This window comes from Dermacentor albipictus, chromosome 7 (genome assembly GCF_038994185.2).
Source record: "Dermacentor albipictus isolate Rhodes 1998 colony chromosome 7, USDA_Dalb.pri_finalv2, whole genome shotgun sequence".
NCBI lineage: Eukaryota > Metazoa > Arthropoda > Arachnida > Ixodida > Ixodidae > Dermacentor > Dermacentor albipictus.
In genome coordinates this window covers 31169410-31187263 of record NC_091827.1, presented here as the reverse complement: position 1 = coordinate 31187263, position 17854 = coordinate 31169410, and the positions used below count along the sequence as shown (strand labels likewise).

At 48.3% G+C, this 17854-nt stretch overlaps 1 protein-coding gene across 2 annotated transcripts in view; it reads left to right on the top strand.

Annotated features, from left to right (window-relative positions):
• The first annotated feature begins 2571 nt into the window (after positions 1–2571).
• LOC135896393 (ribosomal protein S6 kinase alpha-5-like) overlaps positions 2572–17854 on the top strand; it is a 342214-nt gene continuing 326931 nt past the window's right edge. Inside the window, exon 1 of one of the 2 annotated variants that reach the window (XM_065424774.2) lies at positions 2572–3004. In XM_065424774.2, coding sequence (XP_065280846.1) covers positions 2911–3004 — 94 coding nt within the window. In that variant the 5' untranslated portion in view covers positions 2572–2910. The remainder of the gene's footprint in view (positions 3005–17854) is intronic. The other variant, XM_065424777.2, reaches the window with a different exon arrangement.

Below are 17854 nucleotides of genomic sequence, written 5' to 3'. Positions count from 1 at the left end.
AAGAATAATTACTCTAGCATATGAAATTTTGAAGAATAAATTAGCTTCAGGAAGGCTATTCTGCAAGAAGCCACAAGAGCATTTCAAAGCTACAAGGGCAAAGTTTAGACTGATCCATGCAAAACTCGTAACTTCTTCACCTGGTTAACCACCTTACTAAGGTGGCACACACAAAGACACCATCACCAGATGTGCCTGTAATGGTCATTGTATGAAACTCCATGGGCTGCGCAGACCAGGTCCATTACCGTTTTCTTGTTAAAAGGCAGTGTTGCAAGTACATGTAATATTTATATATTGATGCCACTGTACAAGACTAAAATCACCTCTTATAATGCATACAGTGAAATATTACATGAAATATTTTGGGTTATATTATTGCACTTGTTCATCTGTTTTCTCGTAAGGAAAGCTAGCAGTAAACTAATTAGAAAAGCTTGATAAGCTTGCTTTCTCATACTTGTCTATTTATGAGGCTGACCTCAGCAACACCTTTGGATTCAAAAAGCCATTGAAGCTTGATTGTTCACTGCTTGGCTGTATTTTTGTGCCATGACTCGATGATTAGAGAAAAATTGTGCATACAACTCATTTAGCCGTAGCATGAGACCTAACACAAGTCAACTCACTTTACAGTTTGCAAAACTCACTGCAGTTCAAATTGGTTTTTCGGGGATTTTTATGCATGCTTACATGCGCTAAAATCCAGCTTAGCATTAGCGAATGGAATTAAAACACATCTATACTACAGAATTTCCATAGTTCATGCAACTGTTCAACAGACTTGAATTAAATTTATTATGTATATAAGACTTTCATATCCTACTAACTTCTGAGAACACCTTTTATGAGCAGTCTCAAATATTTTGCAAGACATTACAGAAATTGGTAAGTTGAAAATTAGAAAAAAAGGAATGAAGAATGAAAAAAAAATCCAAAACAGAACATCGCATTATGTCGCACTTTTGTAACAGCGCAACAAAATGTTTTACAGCTGAAGTAAGAAATAATAGAGTGTGAACAGTAACTAAAAATGAAATTTAACTGCATCAGTAGGTTCAGCAGCTGCCTGATGAGGCACGTCTCATTCCTTAGAGTATGTAAGGCCTGAACTTCAGGTCAACTTTAATTCGACCTGCTTTTTAAATCGTGTAGGGCAGACGATTTAAAGTCGTCAGGAGCCCCAGTAGGAGCCCGTTCATTTCAGCACTTGATGTAATTCGAATTCTTATAGATACGCCAATCAATTGCGTTCGCTCATTTCCATGACGGCACAGTGCAGGTGAACTATACTTTCATTATCAGCATCCCTTTAGGACTGTGTGTTAGGAGCGCGAAGGCACTGCGGACTGGTGCAGCACGGTTTTGTGGGCATAGCTCGTACTGATCTTTTTAGGTTGTTGACAACTCGGTTGACAACCCGTGAATCCAATGGCTAACACACCTTTCATTTATTTTTTATTATTACTCTCAGGGTCAAAGGCATTAAAGAGGGGAGTGGGTTACAGCAAATGAGGAAAAGTAACAAATATAAGCAGTTAGAACGTTTAAATGCAAAGGCTTCTGATTATACAGTTTTAGCTAGGGTTTACGACGTGATAATAAATTGGTAGCAAACTAAGATAGTAAAGTGGTAAATACAAACGCACTCAGGTTACAACTGTACAGTAAAAAAAAAATGCTTCAATTACACAATGTTAGGTAGAGCTGCTCAAAATCTTTGATTATCGTAAATAGATACGACTTCATCACGCAGATGGTTCAATTCCGTAAATGACCAAACAAGAAATGCCTGTAAAAAAAGTTTTAGTGTGACATGATTCAAGACCAACTTTATAACGGTGGTCGATTCGAGGCGATATGTATTGTGGCTGAAAAATGAAATTATTGCGGAGTGTTGAATGATGGTATAGTTTATGAAAAAGAACTAAACATGGGGTTTTACGAGGAGAAGAAAGTAGGGTAACTGCAAGGTTGGTTTTCATGGCAGACACACTTGCAGTTCTGTTGTAATTACGTAAGATGAAACGAACTGAATGATTTTGCGCGAGTTCTAATGAATTAATTAGTTTGTCAATGGCGGGGTCCCAAGCAGCGCATGCATATCCAAGTTTTGGACGTAATTCAGGTTTCGGACGATTCAAGTTTTGTTCAACTCTCTGTAGTTGCACAAGTGTACTGCATTCACTCGTTTCGTTGACGTCACGGCTAGAGTACTTTCGATATCGGCATCTCTCGGAAACGAAAGGTCGATTGGATTCACCTTCACTTCCAGAACTAGTTAACGAGGTGCCCCACTTCGCCATTCGTTTCTCTCAGTGCAGGCTTCGTGCAGGACGAGTTTACAGCGTTATCTGCACTCGTGAGAAAGGTATTGCAGCGTTCACGCAGTACGTTCGGTGCCGGTTCTGCACGAGCAAGAGCTGGCACTCAACTGACGAGAACTAGTTCGCAAAGTGCAGATCGCGCATGGCTTGTAAGTTTTGGAGCGCGATGGTGCAGAAGGCAGGTGCATCGCGGTTTTGTTGACGGAACTCGTGCACAAGCGCGACCGCCGAATAGTACGATTCAAAACGGCCGCGCGTAACGGGAACCTAACTACTAGCGCCATCCATACGCGGAGCGGCGAAGCTCCGTGACCGAGTTTCCCGCTTGCGGATGCCGGAGGCGCGAGGGTTCCTTCTGTAGGTGTTTATGTCGGTCGCCCAACGTTGGGCCGCCCCGCACGCCTCGTCGTGTTCGTCGTCGCTGGAGGAGTGCGTGGGGGCGGGGTGTCGCCGCTAGGGCTTGTTCGAGCGAGCGAGAGAGGTGGGGAGGACAAGAAAAGAAAGCACCAACAAAAAAAGTGCGTGCCCGTGCTCCGAACCGTCGGCTCGAAACCACCTGAAGGCGACGACCCTGCGGCTACCGATGGCGACGAGCGAAACCGTCGACGCGGCGGCTGCGACGGCGGGCCCGGCAACTGCACCGGAAACCTTGACCGTTACGCACGAGCTCAAAAACGGTGAGTCGCCGCCGCGATGTGCTGCTGCCAACTGCCCGCCCCGAAAGCCTCGCTGCTGCAGGCGAGGCGCCCCGGCGCCGACGACTTGTCGCGTCGAAGGGTCTGTTGCGCAGGCTTTTTAACTTTGGGCGCGATTCAACGCCGTACGTTTTGAACGCCGCTCGCTCGAGCGTGTCGCCGGCGCGAGTTTGCGACGTCGCACTTTGAACAACAACTCAGTCTCGGTTTAACGCCCTCCTCAAAAGTTCCGATGTCGCAAACATATTTTCCCGTTCATAGCGCGGTCCGTCCGTCGTCTGCCGACCCGAGCCCAAACAATCGCGTCGTCTGTTTTGGACGGGCAGTGCTGTCGTCTGCTATCTCTTGGCGCTTTCGATATATATATATCTACTGTTGAAGCTTGCAGCGGGCATTCAGAGCATTTGAAAGTTTCAACATCATGGCAGTGTCGGATTAGTTTTGAGCGAGCGACGGCCAGGCAGGCCGGCAGTTTCGCTTTTCGTTTTTTCTTTTTTTTACTGGAACTTCCCGGGGGCCGTTCGTGTAGGTGCGGGCAACTGTTGCACAGATGTGGCTGGCTTGGCGTGCGCGCCGCGTTTGCGTTTTGCTGCTTGCTGCGTGCTCCCGTTGGCTTTCTTTCTGTTTTCACCTTCCGCCGCTGCCGCCTCGCCTCACACTTTCGTCGATCTGCTGGTTGTATACAATGGTACATCTATTTCCTGTCGTGCTGGCGGCGAGCTCGTGGGGGTCCAAGGCTGCGGAAGAAACCTCGTCCTTGACATCTCCGCTGGACCGGGCGATCGCGCGCGTTTTTTTCTTTTCTTTTCCTGTTGGATACGGCGCTATGATCGCTTCGACAGCGGGACCCTGCCCATCGCCGCGACGGTTTTTATCAGTGATAAGCGACTGCGGGACAAACAGTCCGGAAGGGGTCTTCCATGTCGCGACTCGTTTGTCTTTAAACGCAGGACGAGGCGCAGGAAAGTATGTCTTTCTTTTTTTTTTTTTCGCCGTTGGGAAAGCTTAATTTTCCGATTTCCTTGTTATATTTGTGCGCGGATACGTCGTTCGCATTTATTTTTCTTGTTTCTTAGGTGCGCAAAGTTCAAAGTTGCTTGACAACAAATTGACCAACGAACATTTTATGATCATATCCTTCTCTTTCTGCATCATCCACTTTCAACGGCTTTTTAAATACGCGATTGTCATCTGCTAATAAGTGGGGCACCAAAATTACACCACCTGTTAGTGTGTGCGTGTGCTTCTTTTCTAACGGTTGAGCACTGCCACATATATACATACAAGAAGTTATGATGGAAACCCAAGTAACACGTTATTCTGATTTTATTATTTTGTTTTCTTTTCCGAAGATGTCTTTACTGTCGTTTGTATGCACGTCTTTGCATAATGTGATTTTTATATTCTGAGGTTAATCTCTTCCTGATTTGTTTTTCCTGTAGTCTGGGATATATATATATATATCTCACAACGATAATCGTCATCCGTCTTGCCCGCATTTCCTTTCTTGAACGCAGCGAGCCCGGTGCTTCCAAGTCACGAACGGCATGCGCGTTATCAGCGTCACACAGCATTCTCGACAGGAAAGTAGCGAGCGCGATGTTTTCAAGGAAGGAGACGCAAGCAAGGCAGATGACGATTATCGTTGTGAGGCAAATATCCATCCCAACGGGTGCAACTGTTTTAAGAGTGGGGCAGAAAGCACAATTGTAACCCTCGATCTAAATTACTAGATGAGGCGGCCATAAAACCTACCAGAAATCGAAATCCTTCATTGAAAGATTAACAGAAATATGCTAAATAATTTTTAAATTATTTACGGCACATATTTCCCTCCACGGATTGTAGGTAGTGAGTGTGCAAGGCATATATATGACTTAGAACGAATTCTGTGGATGGCACCGGCTTCGAGTTGTGCGCCGTCAAACGTGCGGTAAAAATGCGCTCCTGTACCACTTTTTTTTTTTTGTACAAAACGCGGTTTCATGCAGTGAAGCTCAAAATAACTGGGGCTTCAGTGCATTTTGTCGGACACCTTGTAAATAAATATCGCGAAACTGGCGTTGTATTGAAAATTGGTTCCAAGTCTGCCTTGCATACTCACAGCTACATTTAGTAGATTGAAATATGTTCGTAAATTTGAACTATAGTGCACTTATGTCAAACATTCAATTAGGCATTTTTTATTTCTCATGAAAGTAACGGCCGCGTCGTCGAGTAATTTAGATCACGGGTTAGGATTGCGCCATCTGCCATAGGAAATTTTCACAAAGTTGGTGCAGCTAAAGAAAACTCCTCTACACACGTTTCTTTTTTCGCCGAGCTAATTGAAATAATGTTCTGAAAGTGCACTTTAGTGGTATAAACTCATTTACTATCGCCTATTAGCGTTCCATAAACAGAGCAGAATAACCTGCATGCAGCTGCAACGAGCTTCCTCGAACACGACCGCGCAACCGCGGACAATTGGACTGGAAGATGGAATCGGTCTGCTTGCTGCGACAGGATCGCATATCTCGCTCGAACCAACCGCGCGTTCCACCGTCCTCTTCGCTTTTGTCTGATGGCCTCGCGCGCTCGGCTATTGCGAAATCCCGCATCCGGCGAATTCAATTATGCCGCGTCCTTCTCAGACTCTTTCGTAACGACATTAACCGGGCTATAGACCTTTCTCTTTATTGGCGCGGCAATCGTACCGGCCACCATAGATGGCGCGCCGTCACTGCTTGGACCGTCGGTCGCCGTAATAATAATAATAATATTTGGGGTTTTACGTGCCAAAACCACTTTCTGATTATGAGGCACGCCGTAGTGGAGGACTCCGGAAATTTTGACCACCTGGGGCTCTTTAACGTGCACCTAAATCTAAGCACACGGGTGTTTTCGCATTTCGCCCCCATCGAAATGCGGCCGCCGTGGCCGGGATTCGATCCCGCGACCTCGTGCTCAGCAGCCCAACACCGTCGGTCGCCGTGCTGTCGTGGTATCGAGGGCGCATGCGCGGCCCACGCGTGCTGGTTTAGACGGTTTCTAGCGACAGTCAGTGGGCGTTTGGTACTGTAGGGGTTGAGGACGGACGTCGAGATGAAAAAAACTTGAGAGGGTTTATTTTACATTATTTACAGTGAGATGAGAGTCAAGTAACAGTCGTAAAGCCATTACGGGCCGGCAGCAACTCGGACGCTGCGGCCCGCGGCAAGAAGTTCGAGAGAGGTGAATCAGGGAATGCCCTGGAATCTCTGGAATGCTTCTTTTAAACCCTTCGAGGACTGGAAGTCGCGTCATGTTAGGCCAATGGAAGAGTCCGCTCAGATGACGCCATTTTCGGCCAATGGTAGGCGCCCGTGTCACACCCGGCGGCTCCCTGCGGTCTTGCCTTGCCGACTTGCAATGGGCTCTTCAAAGGCGGACAAAGGGGACGCTTGGGCTCCATTGTCCGAGGGACCCCCCTACTCCCGGCGGTACGGCTCCGCTGGCTTGCAAATGGCTTCTTCAAAGGCGACCGGTGCGACGCTGCCAGGCCTTCCCGGTACAGCACAGCCGTCTGGCTTCGGGACTCATGTTACCTGGAACAGTGCCGGGCTATCCCCTCGCTTTCTGGAAGAACCAAGCATTGAATAGCTCCACCGGCGGCGTACGAAGTGGGGGCCTTAAACTTGTTTGCTCGAGCGCTCCTCTGGAATGTGCTTTCCGCGTTTCTGCGCTTCTCAGTTAGTTGTGCTGCGATTCGATGTGGTCTGGGGAACTCGAAGTAGGCGCAGGAAACAGCCCCATATCTAACAGTGTGCACAAGCGACGAAGCCGAGTGAACGTACTGTCACTCACAGCTGGCTGGCACGAGCGTTGTGCGCGCATACATCAGAGAGGACGCAAGCCGTACTCGAGCGTTTCGGAGACGCAAACTCCATTGCGTGCCCTTCGTGCTCTTTTGTTCTCGCGTTGGATTCTTTAGTACTTGCGGTGGTTTGTGTTCCCCAGCGCTTGGGTACGGCTTGCGTCCCCTAACCTAAAGCTCTCTCTCTATCAGAGATATTTAGCGTGTCCGGTATATCCCGGTGAACGCCGGTGGGACTGGGCGTTTTGCCGGATGAGCGGAGGCGCAAACGTGAACGGCCTGCACTGTACCAGTCACTTAGCGCCGCAGAGCACAACCAGGCAACGCACAGTTAATATTGCAGTGGCCAGGTGGATTCTACTTCGCTGCTGGTGTGGATTTTTGTCAGCGGCGTAATCGCGCTGCTGTGCCAAGAACTTACACCAGCAACGAAGTAAATCACACTTCATTACTGCAACATTAGCTCTGTGCTTGTCTGATTGAGCTCTGCGCCACCAGGGCAGGCCGTTCACGTTCGCACCTCAGCCCATCCGGCAGAACGCCCAGTCCCGCTCGCGTTTACCGCGGGGACGCTAAAGCTCTCTATTAGCGTTCCCGCTGAACACTGCTGCCCAAGCGCGGATAAAAAAGGGCCTTGCGCCTTTGGTTCCCGGTAGGTTTTAATCGATGCCACTTGTTGGGCTCATGGGGGAATACCTTAGCAAGCGTAGTATCCATGAAACCATTCGCATCCCCCTTTTTTTCCTCGCACTATCGTCCTAACACGTGACCTTTGAGACTCGGCGCTTTGGCCGGGCATCCTTGGTGGAGCAGAACATCTTGCAGCCCTATTTGTTTAATAATGATTGACACTTATTGCTCCACGAAGAAAACAGCCGATCATAAAGAGAAGGAACGGAAAGAAATCCTCTAGCAATTAGCCCTTAATACTCTTTGGTTCCCCGTATAATTTTTCAGTTGATGGTCGCACTTGTTCGCCTGCACTGCTGTGGCTCTGCTTGCAGAGTTGGAGAACTAAAACCTACCGCGTGCTCTGACGTGATGATCACGTGCTCACAGGTGTTGCGCAATGCTCCTTTGAGCAGGTTCAGTGGCAGCGGTGAAGGATTTCTCTACTTGAAAGAGTACTGACGCATATATTTTCGAAGCTTTTGAAACTACCACTTACACCCTTCTCGCACGTTGAAGGATAACACTTAGCAGGTGCGAAAGTTTGGGAACCTTTACGTTTTAATTTGCTTTAAATTTGGATTGGAAACGCTTGGCCAAGCGTCATCGACTATATAGTGACGTCACGACAGCAACATTTGCCGCTATCGTGCGGTGACAATATAAGAATTTTAAAAAAAAGTTGCATGTGCACCAACCAATTAGGTTCGCTTATTCACTGACGTCAGCCGATTTCATTTGCGCCTTTTAGACGGCTACGCGCGCGTATTTCTCCGTTTATACTGGTGTCTTTTTGTGTCAGTGGTTTCGGGATGAATCCTGAACGCCTAGTGCAAGTTTTACGGCTGGTCCTGACACCACTGCTAAGAAAAAGTCATATTTTAGCTTGAAACAACGAGCGTTTATTTAACAATTAACCTTGCATATACAATTGCAGAGCAGACTTCCTAAGCTGTAAACGGACTCCAGCTGGCTTGAATATCTTTCCGAGGTGAAGGGTATGTTTATGGATAGTTCAGATTTCGTGTGTATAAAGACGGGGCTACATTGTATTCTAAAGGGGCCAAGGGATCCAGCTGCATAGCAAGTTTTGAAAAAATTTGCTGCACCACGGCGGCCTCAGTGCGAGAAGATATCTTGAAATCCTTGACGTCACACTGCCCTACTGGGATTGGTGAATTTCGGCACGAAATTCAAGAACTGAAAGTTCTTCTTTCATTTTCTCTGCGCGAACCGATAGTTTGTCGTCTAAGCTAGCTCAGTTCTCTTTCTATAAAGTATTGTTTCATGCCTACATTATACTTAATTTCACGGTAATAGTCTGATTATTAAAAGAGAATATGAAGACCAAGCTTCCTTTTTTTATGTTTCGCGCCGAATCCCGTCGTGATTACGACATCGATAGCAATACTCCAGTATTTGCACCGTGATGGTTTGTGATAATTTATCAAAAGTTGCGAAGTTCGTTCTTCGCCTCTGTTAGAACACGAAGCAGTTCCATCTTTACCTATCGCAAAAAAAAAAAAAATTTGGCTACGCACGAGCAGACGCCGCCAGAATCCATGACGTCACAGCTGGCTGGTGCGGGGACATCAATGTGGCGTCGCCACGATCGAGTCTTTCGTTCTTACAAATAGAATGGCTTTTTTTTTTCGTATTGTGATAAGATATTTTATTAATAGAACTCAGTCAGTCAGTGAAGAACTTTATTGAAGTCCTGAGGAGTTTCAATCCGTTGGAGATCCCGCGCGGGGAACTCCTCCGGCAGAAGCCGTAGGCGACGCCCAAGTCGGGACGGGAACGTGGTGACGCTCCGCCAGTTCTTGGGCCCTCTGGACGGCCTTGCGTTGGAGTTTGAGCTCCGGGCTTTTGAGGGCTTCTTCCCATTCGGTCTCCCTGGAGAGAGGGCCCTTTGGTGACGCGGTACATTGGCATAGCATGTGCGAGAGTGAGCAATAAAGTTCTGGGCAGTCTGGGCTCAAATCATTATTTTTGTTTCTGTCTGACATCTCTTATATGTATAGTATACCTTATCATTTTTCGTAACGAAAGTTTTGCTATAGCTAAAGCGCAGCCGTACCCTTTCGCCGTTGAGAGAGCGCCCCTGTAGCCTTGACGAGTAAAATAAAGGGTATATATGCATATAGCCGCGGCGGAAGAGCGATATGCGACATCGCATTGCCATTCAGCTGTTTCGAACTGTACTCGGCTGACTGGCATGCTTCCTGTGTTTTGGTGTTTATACGCGGGGCCGGTGGTAGCTGCCGACTTCGTTTTACGCTTATCCTCGCAGTTACATGGGGGCGTTCGCATATGGTATAAATAGAGCTGCATCGCGTTCTAATACCATCATATGTCTATACGTGTCGCGCTTTCGATCTTCTCTGCCCTCTGTATACTCTATAGCCCGCTGTACTTTGCGCCGGCGGGGATAAACGGAAGAGGGGAGAAAGATATGTTTCTGAAGGGGGTGACGATGCGTACAAAGGCCGCGAGCAAAATACAGTCGAACGCCCTTTATAACGAAGTGCTTAGGGGGCCTCCGAAGTCATTCGTTATAGGGGCTGTCAGGATTGGGGGCTCAATCCCTTCGTCCGTGGTCCTTTGCCAAGATTGGAGTACGGCATGAATTCGAAGGTAGCTGGCCCATGCCGTCGTCCAACTTATTTACGCTGAGATCGTTGATGAAGTGAAGAACTGCTTCTCATCGAGAACGAGGAAAAAGGGGTTTATTTACAGAAAATTAACTCAGTCTAACATGACTGTTTGAGAAAAATAGTATTAGTCCAACAGGACTGCATGAGAGAAGTGAACCAGTCTAACATGACTGCTCAAGAGAAGTGCGTCCAACAATCGCACAACCACAGTTTTTATACACTCGATCCGCTGGTCCTACGACGCGGCGGCTGTTCGTTTACACACCACCAACTCGCAGCTGCTCTGAAGACCAGTTTTCAGACACAAAGGCACACACATTCCGAAGCCCAAGCGACGGCGTTGAAGGTGGTGCCGTTCCGGAAAATCGACGCCGCTCGAGGGACGCTCGTTGTTTTGCAACATGCTGAACCGTGAGAGCGCAAAAATAAGACGTTCCCGCGGTAGCTTCTTCAGGCGTGTCAGATCAGCGCCGCGTTGAGGAACTCTGGAATCATTGTCCACACACCAAACTCGTCTTGTCACAATGTCGAAGCGGGCTGGAGGAAGGCGGCGGATTCCAGCGCAAAGGTCGCTTCTTTGAACGCCTCGCAGCTGCAGCGGCGGAGAGCGGGAGGTGCGCGTCTTGCACCCCTTGTCGTAATCGGGTGGCAAGGTGACAATCTTGTTGTGCAACCCGCCGTTCTTTACAGCGCCTCCATGGCCCCAAAAGTCTCGACTGTCTAGCGCTGACAACCGCTAGGCAGGAAGAGAACGGCTGCTGGTCAGGGGGGGATTGATGTCTTGGCTCGCAGCGACCACTTGTGCATTGATGTCACCGCCCCAAAACATCCAACAAGGACAGGCAACTGCAAAATGAACCCCACAACACGGCTCTGCGCCGAGATGACGTGCATTGGCTCTCACTTTAGACTCGCTAGGCTTCAAAAAAAAACAACAACAACATAAGTGCAGAAACAAAAAAAATGCTGCATTTCACTATGCCAATTTCTGAAGCAAATTCCTGCTGACAAATTCAGCAATCATGGAGGGAATCCTGCTAAATGAGAGGGGATCTTCTTCGCTTAATAAAATTAACACTAGTAACCCTAAAATTTAGGCGGGACCCCCAAACGCAGAATTCAAATTAGCCTGCTCAAACCATCCGCATTGCTATGCAACTTTCCCTTCTTATATCTAACGGAGAAGTTGTACTCTTGGAGAGTGAGGCTCCATCGGAGCAAGCGGCCGTTTTTGTGTGACATTTGATTGAGCCACGTCAGAGGACAGTGGTCGGTCTCGAAGATGAACTTCGCTCCGTACAAGTAACACGACAACTTCTGGGCGGCCCAAACCAAACAAGCGCATTCCTTCTCTGAAGCGCTGTAGGCTTCCTCTCTTACATTTAGTTTACGGCTGGCGTAGAGGATAGGATGCTCCTCGTTATCGTCGCCGACTTGACTAAGTACCACGCCCATACCTCTGTCGCTTGCGTCGCATTGAACTATGAATTCCTTTGTGTAGTCTGGCGCGCGAAGCACAGGGCGAGAAACCAATAGCGTTTTCAAACTTTGGAAAGCGTTCTCTTTGTCCTTATCCCAGTGTACGTTACTCGGTGCTCCCTTTCGGAGGGCGTCTGTTAATGGACTTGCCAATTGCGAGTAATTCGGAATGTACCGTTGATAGTACCCCACAAGTCCCAAAAATGAACGAACGTCCGTTTTCGTGCGCGGCTGAGAAAAATCTCCAATCGTAGCTATTTTCAGCTCAGCCGGTCGTCTCATGCCCTGACCAACAACATGGCCCAGATAAGTAACCTGCGAACAACCAAACCTACACTTTTCCGCTTTCATCGTTAAGCCGGCTTCCCTCAACCGTGAGAACACCTGTTTGAGGTGCGATACGTGTTGTTCCCAGCTGTCCGAAAAAATGGCTACATCATCAAGATAAGGTAAGGCGAACTCCTGCAAGTCTTTTAGGACAATATCCATTAACTTAGAGAAGCTAAACGGCGCGTTCTTCAGCCCGAAGCTGAGTGCGAGAGGGCGAAAAGTGCCTACAGGCGAGATGAATGCGGCATAGCGGCTGGCACTTTCGGAAAGGGGAACTTGCCAGTACCCCCGCACGAGATCTATAGTTGAAATGTATTTAGCAGCGCTAACTCTTTCAATTCGTTCCTCAATGTTGGGTATCGGGTACAGCTGATCCCTAGTGATCGCATTTAACTTCCTGTAGTCAACACACGGACGAGGGTCCTTGTTAGGGGTTTCTACGAGTATTAGCGGTGACGTGTAGTCACTCTCAGCGGGCTCAATAACTCCCAACTCTAGCATGCGCTGTATCTCTGCCTCCATAATCTCTCTCTGTCTTGGAGACACCCTGTAAGGTTTTGATCTTACTGGTTCGGCAGAGGTCAGCTCAATTTCATGCGTTATCAGTTCGGTTCTACCCGGCCGATCGCTGAATCTGTCGAGATATTCCCCTAACACCCCTTTTAGCTCATCTAGCTGCTCGGGTCTTAGAGCATGCGAGCTTACCGAGTGTTCTACTACTTCTTCTAGGCCGATTTCAGAGTTGGAGGTTGCCCTATCCTCCTTAAACTTGGTACCAATGCCATCCGGCTCTTTGACAGTATAGTTAACGACTCCGCTCCGCTCTACATACGGCTTCATCAAATTACAGTGATATATCCTCACTTCCTTCCTGCGACCGGGCATTCTCAAAGCATAGTTAGTTTCTGAAAGTTTGTGCAACACTTTAACGGGCCCGTCCCAGTGAACTTCAAGCTTGTTCTTTCTTGAAGGTTTGAGGATCATTACCTGGTCTCCGGCGTTAAACGTACGAAGCCTCGCATTCCTGTCGTAATAGAATTTGGCGTTCTTTTGAGCTAGTGCCATGTTCTTTCCGACTAGTTCTTGGGTTGCGCTTAGCCGTTCCAGTAAATTTAGCACGTATTCAACCACGGTTGGACTCTCCCCTCTTTCCTCCCACATCTCTCTTAACATTCTCAGTGGAGAACGGAGTGTCCTCCCATACACTAGTTCTGCTGGTGAGAACCCTGTCGCTTCATGTGGAACCGTTCGCAAAGCAAACAAAGTTGCCGGCAGACAGTTCTCCCAGTCCTCCTTGTGCTCGTAACAGAGCGCACGCAAAACTCGCTTAAGCACCGAATGCCACCTCTCTACACTGTTTGACTGAGGGTGATAGACAGAACTGTGTATTAACTTTACCCCGCACTTTTGCAAGAATGTGGAAGTCAGTGCGCTCGTGAATACTGACCCTTGATCTGCCTGAATTTCGGCTGGAAACCCAACTCGTGCAAACACTGTCAAAAGCGCGTCTACTACTTCAGTGGAGCTGAGCTCTTTCAAAGGGATTGCTTCTGGAAACTTGGTAGCCGGACACAGCATGGTAAACAAGTACCTGTAGCCTGATTTTGTTTTTGGAAGAGGCCCTACCGTGTCTATTACAAGCCGTCTGAAAGGCTCTGTTATTAAGGGCACTACCTTCAGTGGAGCTTTCCAAGTCTCTCCTGGTTTACCAGAACGCTGGCAGGCGTCGCATGATCTTACAAAGTTTTCTACATCTTTGAAACAGCCAGGCCAGTAGTATTCCATAAGCAATCTTTCCTTTGATTTGTTTATGCCTAGGTGGCCGGACCACCCATTTCCATGACAAAGACTCAAAAGGTCCTCCCTATACTTAGTAGGTATGACTAACTGATCTAAAATCCTACCCTTTCGATCTCTGTAATGCCGATACAACAATCCTCCTTTCTCATGTATCGTTACGTTGCGCCTAGCAATGCCTTCTTTAGCTGTGTCCCGTAATTTAGCTAAGCTCTCATCATTCTTTTGCTCAGCTGCCAGTGACTCTCTATCCACGCGTAAGAGTTGATCAAAGTTCTTTGAGGCCGGTGATAATAACGACCCTGTCTCGCTTGGGAGCGCGTCTGCATGCTCTTCCTGCAGGCTAGAACTCTGACACTCTAGTGCTACGCTCTCATTGAGCTGGTCAACTGGCAGGCTCTCCTCAACTGTTCTTTTGTCCGTCGGGCCTAGCTCGGATTCGGGTATTGAAGTTATGCCCTTTTCTGCTTCCGCTGGAGGAGCTTGAGCATTTTCAGCCGAAAGCGCCGCGATCTTACGAGCTTGGCCTCTGGTCAATGCCTGTACTATGCCCTCTCCCAGTTTGAGCCCTCTGTCACGCAGTAACTGATTCGAACGATTCGAAAAGATGTAGGGATACTGCAGTGACAAAAATTTGGAAACTGCAGCCTCAGTCTCTAGCTCCCCGAATGGTCCACTGATTTTGACTTTGGCCATGGGCAGACACACGCTGTGTTCTTCTACAACCTGTTTTATCCATGCTACTTCTCCGGTGAAGTCCTCTACCATCACGTAAGACGGATGGACAATGTCCAGCGTGGCGGCACTGTCTCTTAGCACTCGGCATGGTTTTCCATTAACTTGCAGGTCGTGGAGATATGGACTTAAAAGTTCCATATTCTCATCCTTTTCCTCCACGTAGGAAAAAACTACGCTTGGCTTCTCGCAGTTTACAGCTATATGTCCCAGTTTGTGGCATTTGTAACAGCGAATTGGTCTGACAGATTCGAATTTTCTTTTCTGTTCTTTTTGTGCGGTTTCTCCGTTAACTTTCTCCTCGCTCTTTTCTGCGGGCTTTTCCGCCATGTCTACAGGCTCGGATCGTCTAGCTTGCGCACCCTTTTTGAACGGAAATGGCTTCCGCGGTCCATTTCGACCGTCCCAGTTTCCCTCCTCGGCGTTCAACTTTCTACGGGTTGCGTACTCTTCGGCTAATTCAGCCGCCCTTTCCACAGTGTTTACATTACCTCTATCTTGCACCCACAGTTTCACAGCTTGGGGAATGGTTTTGTAAAACTGCTCTAGACACATGCATTCAATGATCATGTCTCTGCTGTCGTACGCTTCCGCGCTTTTAAGCCACTCGACTAGGTTGGCCTTTAAGCTATATGCAAACTCCGGATAGCCCTCGCTATCTTTCTTGCCTGTGCTCCTAAACCTTTGCCGAAAAGCTTCGGCTGAAAGGCGGTATTTCTTCAGGAGACTAGCCTTAACTTTCGCATAATCATATGCATCCTGCACACTCAATCTGGCGATTACTTCCGCCGCCTCACACGGCAACATAGACAGCAACCGCTGTGGCCATGTACTCGGACCGAAGTTCATCTTTTCGCAAGTCCTTTCAAAATTGCTTAGGAACAAGCCTATGTCGGTCCCGACCTCATATGGCTTTAATAGCCTGTCCATGCGGTACGATTCTGCCTCACTTGATCGACCCAGAGCTCCTTCACTTCCTTGAGACAACTCCAAACGTCTGTTTTCAAGTTCAAGTTGCATTTTTGTTATCTCGCGATCTTTATCGCGTTCCTCTCTCTCTCGTTTTTCTCTGTCTCGTTCTTCTCTTTCTTTTTCCCGTTTCTCTCTCTTTTTGAGAAGTTCCAATCCCATTTCAATATCTTGCTCACTGGCCTGATTGGAAATTAGCTCCAATAATTCCGATTTGAGCATTTCCTTGCGTACATCTAGGCCCAGTTCCTCACCAACAATCAACAACTCGTCTCTCAGCAGTGTCCTTAACTCCATGACTGCTGCTTTACTGCCTTGATTCTGCTCTCTAAATCTAGCTAGGAAAACACAACCTAGCTAACACACAACAATCTAGCTTCCCTACTGTTCTAAACAGAACAACCACAAAATGAAGCCTAGAGAGTCAAAGCAAAAACCAAGCACTCACCACAGATACAGCACCATGTCGCAAAGTCCATCCCACCGCTGCCACCAGTTGTCAGGATTGGGGGCTCAATCCCTTCGTCCGTGGTCCTTTGCCAAGATTGGAGTACGGCATGAATTCGAAGGTAGCTGGCCCATGCCGTCGTCCAACTTATTTACGCTGAGATCGTTGATGAAGTGAAGAACTGCTTCTCATCGAGAACGAGGAAAAAGGGGTTTATTTACAGAAAATTAACTCAGTCTAACATGACTGTTTGAGAAAAATAGTATTAGTCCAACAGGACTGCATGAGAGAAGTGAACCAGTCTAACATGACTGCTCAAGAGAAGTGCGTCCAACAATCGCACAACCACAGTTTTTATACACTCGATCCGCTGGTCCTACGACGCGGCGGCTGTTCGTTTACACACCACCAACTCGCAGCTGCTCTGAAGACCAGTTTTCAGACACAAAGGCACACACATTCCGAAGCCCAAGCGACGGCGTTGAAGGTGGTGCCGTTCCGGAAAATCGACGCCGCTCGAGGGACGCTCGTTGTTTTGCAACATGCTGAACCGTGAGAGCGCAAAAATAAGACGTTCCCGCGGTAGCTTCTTCAGGCGTGTCAGATCAGCGCCGCGTTGAGGAACTCTGGAATCATTGTCCACACACCAAACTCGTCTTGTCACAATGTCGAAGCGGGCTGGAGGAAGGCGGCGGATTCCAGCGCAAAGGTCGCTTCTTTGAACGCCTCGCAGCTGCAGCGGCGGAGAGCGGGAGGTGCGCGTCTTGCACCCCTTGTCGTAATCGGGTGGCAAGGTGACAATCTTGTTGTGCAACCCGCCGTTCTTTACAGGGCCACTTCGTTGCAAAGGTTACGCACCGCACACTTCGCAACAGAACCTGGACTAACCATTCCTTCGTTATGCGCGCGTCATTTCGTTGTATAGAGGTGTTCGTTGTATAGAGGTGTTCGGTGTATAGAGGCGTTCGTTGTATAGAGGCGCTGGACTGCGTGGTCTGTCTGACGGATCGAGCTTTCACAGACGCGAGTCGAGCCCCATCTCGCGCAATGATTCAAAAAAAGTGCGCGAGTTTTTCAGCAGCTGGTCTTGTACGGTATATTCATTGTGATATTAATACGGGTTTCACACGGGGGCCACTTTCGATCGCGATCGGGGGCCCGATCTGCATCGAATTTCCCGTTCGCGATTGGCTTCTTTCCTCAGTCTTCGGAAGGGAGGCAATCGCGACCGAGAAATCGGAAACACATCGGGCTCGATCGCGATCCAAAGTGGCCATGTGACACCGGTATAAAGGGACACCCGCGGCGCTGGCATGGTGTCTTTGGCGTTGCGCTGCTAAGCAAGAGGTCGCGGGATCGAATCCCGGCCGCGGCGCGGCCGCATTTCGATGGGGGGCGAAAGACGAAAACGCCCCGTGTTTCTTGCATAGGGTGCGCGTCAAGAGCCCCGGGTGGTCAAAATTAGTCCGCTGAGCTCCCTACTACGGTGTTCCGCATAATCGTATCGTGCTGTTGGCACGTAAGACCCCGGCCGCGATTTAATTTTATTGCGATAACAATTATATGGACACTCCGAACGAATTTATGGCCGTCGCCGTGAGGTTCCGTATATATTTAGGTATATGTACGCTAATATGCCATTCCGTGCTATGCGACGTGCGGTATGTGCTGGTTATATTGCCACACCATTCTATCGCTAAAGTTGATCTTACCAGGTCTTGCACTCTTGGCAGAATTACTCCTCAGAATTTTGAGAATGGCAGCCCACAAACGAGCGCCGCCAAACAAAACACCGACAGTGCTTGTCTTTTATCTGGTCAGACCTAAATACCAAAATCTGCTCATACCTAAATACTAAAAGTGCGAAGCAACAACAGAGCTCAGACCTGAAAATGATGCAATTTTATTGGCGC